This window comes from Carassius auratus, chromosome 48 (assembly GCF_003368295.1).
Source record: "Carassius auratus strain Wakin chromosome 48, ASM336829v1, whole genome shotgun sequence".
Classification (NCBI taxonomy): Eukaryota; Metazoa; Chordata; class Actinopteri; order Cypriniformes; family Cyprinidae; genus Carassius; species Carassius auratus.
Window position 1 is genome coordinate 5,618,668 of NC_039290.1, and position 3,811 is coordinate 5,622,478.

The 3,811-nt window shown below is 40.3% G+C and overlaps 1 protein-coding gene across 1 annotated transcript; it reads right to left on the reverse strand.

The window, feature by feature from the left end:
* Nucleotides 1–344: 344 nt before the first annotated feature.
* LOC113065292 (serine/threonine-protein phosphatase 6 regulatory ankyrin repeat subunit C-like) lies at nt 345–3,804 on the reverse strand. Its single transcript, XM_026236528.1, has 10 exons — nt 3,692–3,804; nt 3,207–3,324; nt 2,907–3,125; nt 2,727–2,814; nt 1,871–1,957; nt 1,597–1,742; nt 1,395–1,477; nt 1,211–1,293; nt 985–1,076; nt 345–586 (listed from the first exon to the last, which is right to left on the reverse strand). The coding sequence occupies exons 6-10, from the start codon at nt 1,631–1,633 to the stop codon at nt 345–347; spliced, it is 537 nt and encodes a 178-aa protein (XP_026092313.1). The 5' UTR covers nt 1,634–1,742; nt 1,871–1,957; nt 2,727–2,814; nt 2,907–3,125; nt 3,207–3,324; nt 3,692–3,804.
* Nucleotides 3,805–3,811: the final 7 nt, after the last annotated feature.

Below are 3,811 nucleotides of genomic sequence, written 5' to 3' on the forward strand. Positions count from 1 at the left end.
AATGGAGAAGAAATAAAGGACTGACTCGCCAGTGATTCATACTGGTTCGAATAGATGGCTTAGATTCAGATTTTAGATTTTAGACTCGTACTGAATGGACAGCATCTAAAATGGGAGTCAGTGGGTGGGAGGAAAAGGAAAGTGGGGGAAAATAAATTAAAATAAATAGCTAAATTCGTCCTCTTTTGTGTTCGCTCTCTACTGAAATGTGAAGAAAAGCTTTGATACTGGCAAAGGAGGGATGTGTGGCTGTAATTGCATATAGGTTTATCTAGATGTGTAGAGAGGACCAAACCAAGTGACCAAGTTTTTTTTTTTTTTTTGAGTAATAACGCCTCACTCGGTCAAGTAGCCATCCAAGCCGATAGTAGCACCATGGCGATCTTTGCCGTAACCATGGCGAAGGCCTCCATTGGGCAGGGGGGGACAGGCGGCGGTGATGCCACAGTGCTTGAGCAGGTTGAAGCTGGAGAAGACGGCGAGGATGAAGAGGGCGTGGAGGAGGAAGGCTTCATGGTTGACAGAATGAGAGCGAGGCAGTCGGCAACAGCTTTATTGGACGCACAAGCCAGGGCTGGCGTATGACCTGTGACATGATAAAAAACACAGAGTCATCTCAGCCAGGGAGAAACTCACGCAAATACATCAGTTACATGATTATGGAGCAGTTGTTAAGATGGGACACTATGCTAATGTACTGGATCTTCCCGAATAGAAGTCCCTTTTGTTTGTAACATTTGAAACAAGTATAGTTTAAAGTTACTAGTATGCTAACTTTATAGTATTAATATAGCATTTCTAAAAGTGTTCCATGGAAACAATTGCACAATTCACTTTTTACGCCTAATATTAGTCCTTGTACCGGTTCATGTTGCCATTACTGCTGTGAGCAACTCAAACCCAACTTTGCCCAAAAATGCAAAACATGAATTTGTTTGTATGTATTGCAAATTCACTTAGAAAAAAAATCAACGACTGTCTTACCTTCCTCATCCACTGCCAGCACTGTGGCTCCACGGTTCAGCAAGGCCTGAACCACGGTGGCCAAACCATTTCTGGCGGCAATGTGGAGGGGCCTGACATATGAAGAAAAAGAAGTCGAGAAAGATTTTAAAACGTTTGTTAAGTTTATTTTGACTGAGTTACATGTAAAGTGTGAAGCTTCTGTGCCACGAAGATAAAACAAGCAAACTAGGACAAAGAAACTCACATCTGAAGCATACTGTTGGTTGCATTTATGAGGATAGGGTTGTGGATCTCCTTTAGGATCAGCATGGCACACATTTCATTAGCCTTCAAATAAAGACAGACACAGTTAGCAATATGCACAACATTTGAGAGTTCTGATCTAGAGATAATCAGCATTAAGTTTAAAGAAAAGCGCTGTTTGTTACCTTGCTGCAGGCCAGGTGCAGGGCAGTGTTCTTGTTCACATCCAGGAGGGACAGGTCGGCTTTGGCTCGGTGCAGCAGCAGGGCTTCATACAACAATAACAAAAAATCTACAATTACTATTAATCCCTCTATAGAGTCACATTTTACAATGCCTGAGGGGTAGCAGTCTCAGATTACTAATCACACATGGTGCAACTCTTACCCACAGCACCACTTCGGCCATTGTCGGCAGCCACCATCAGTGCAGAACGACCTGAGTGGTCCACGGCGTTGATGTCTGCTCCATGCCGCAGAACCAGCTGCAGCCCAGCCACATCCTCGGCAGCTGCGGCCGCGTGAAGTGGGGTCCTGAGTGCAAGAGATCACAACATAGTCATCTAGCTAGTAGATTAAGGATGCATTGCTTTTCAATTTGTAACTATTTTACAGCTACTGTAATACACAGCATTTGCATTTCAGTAACTACTTGCACCAACCTTCCTTTGGCATCCCTGATGTTTACCAGCGAATTACAAACACTGGAGTCCAACAGCAGCTCTGCAGAACCACTATGGCCATTAATGCTGCAATGGGATGTCGAGAACATGCAGCATGGCAATTAGGAAACAAATTATATAAAAATAATAGTTTTATTTAAATACCTTTCACATAAAAACTTCACAAGTGTTTACTATGCAGAAAAGAGGCAATGGCTAACTTCGGTGGCTGTAAAAAATACATTTATTCAAACAAGTATGCAAGTACACTACTGTTCAAAAGTATGGGGTAAGTAAGATTTTTAAATGTTTTTGGAAGAAAAAAAAGTCACCAAGGATGCATTTATTTGATTAAAAAAAAGATAGTAAGGTTTTCTATTTTAACATTTAAAAATATTAATATAATACATTAATAAAATCATAATAATATGCTAATATTTTTTAAACCGCTAATTCTAATATACTGCTTTGGTGCTCAAGAAACATTTATTATTATATCAATGTTGAAAACAATTGTGCTGCGTAATATTGTGGAAACAGTAAACTTTTTTTCAAGATTCTTTTGATAAATAAGAAGTTCAAAAGAACCGCATTTTCTTTTGAACAATGTAAAAACCTTTGTCGTCAATTTTAAACTATACTACATAAAACATATCTAACAAAAAGCAGACGAGCTGAATGAGATGCAGATTCACTCTCTGACAGCAGATGGCGCTTATGAACAGTAATGATACAGGTTTCCTGGTTACCATTGTAAACAAAGCAGATGTTAGTTTACATTATTTAGTCTATTTCATACTTGACATTATTTCAAATCATTAATATACACTGAAAAGAAAAAAAAAACATCACTCACAGAGCACAGTGCAGTGGGGTGAAGGGGTTTCCCTCCTGGATACTACATGGTTTAAGTTCAAGTAAAACTTCCAAACAGTCTTCATGACCTGTTTCACAAATAACACAAGTCACCTATTTAATTTTTGACACTTTTATCAATGTGAACAAGCCATTGAGGCACAAAGGTGTGAGCTCTTACCGTGATAGGCTGCCCAGTGTGTGGGTGTGTAGCCGTGGAGGTCTGTGATTGGGTCGTGGGGTGGGTGTGGTCAGCAGCAGAAAGTAGACTGGAGAGAATGTCAGCATGGCCGCAAGAGGCAGCTAGATGGACCGCGGTTCGCCACTGAAAATCTTTGCTGAGGACTGAGATGTTGTGGGACAGCAGGGCAGTTATGCAGTCCTCCCGACCCATCACCACCTACAAACACAGACCTGGTTAGAAAGCTCCCATTAATAGGAGTTTATAGCAGAAACTTTACTAACGATTTCAGAATCTCACCCCTCTGTGTAAGGCTGTTCTTCCTCTCCTGTCTCTCACATCAGGACAAGCTCCTCTCTCCAGCAGCAGATGCACGCAGTCAGTGTGTCCCCCCAGCACTGCCAGCATTAGTGGAGTTCTATCAAGAGAGAGAGGGAAACCGTGAGAATGAGATCAACGACTGCGAGATGAAAATCCCTAAAATATAACAGTTATATTTATCATTGTAATATTACATCTATATCAATATAAAATCAACAGAATTATAAAAACAGTTATATCAATATAATATTTTATAGGAATCAATTATATAAACAAATAATAATACTTTTTATGAGTACGTTCCAAATTATTGTAAATCATTAGATCTGAATGACTAGTAATCAGATTATGCAAGATGCATTACTTGGCATGTGTTACCTTATTAATACCGAAAGCTGTGAATATGAGTAAAACAATAAATAGCTGAAAAAAAGAAAGTAGAAGAGCCATCGGCTCATACATACTGTCCCTCTGCATCTGTAACATTAACGAGATCGGCTCCCCCCTCGCTACAGAGCAGCATCCGCAGACATTCTGAGTGGCTGTTGGCAGCTGCCAACAAAGAACAGACAAGCGACTTGTCA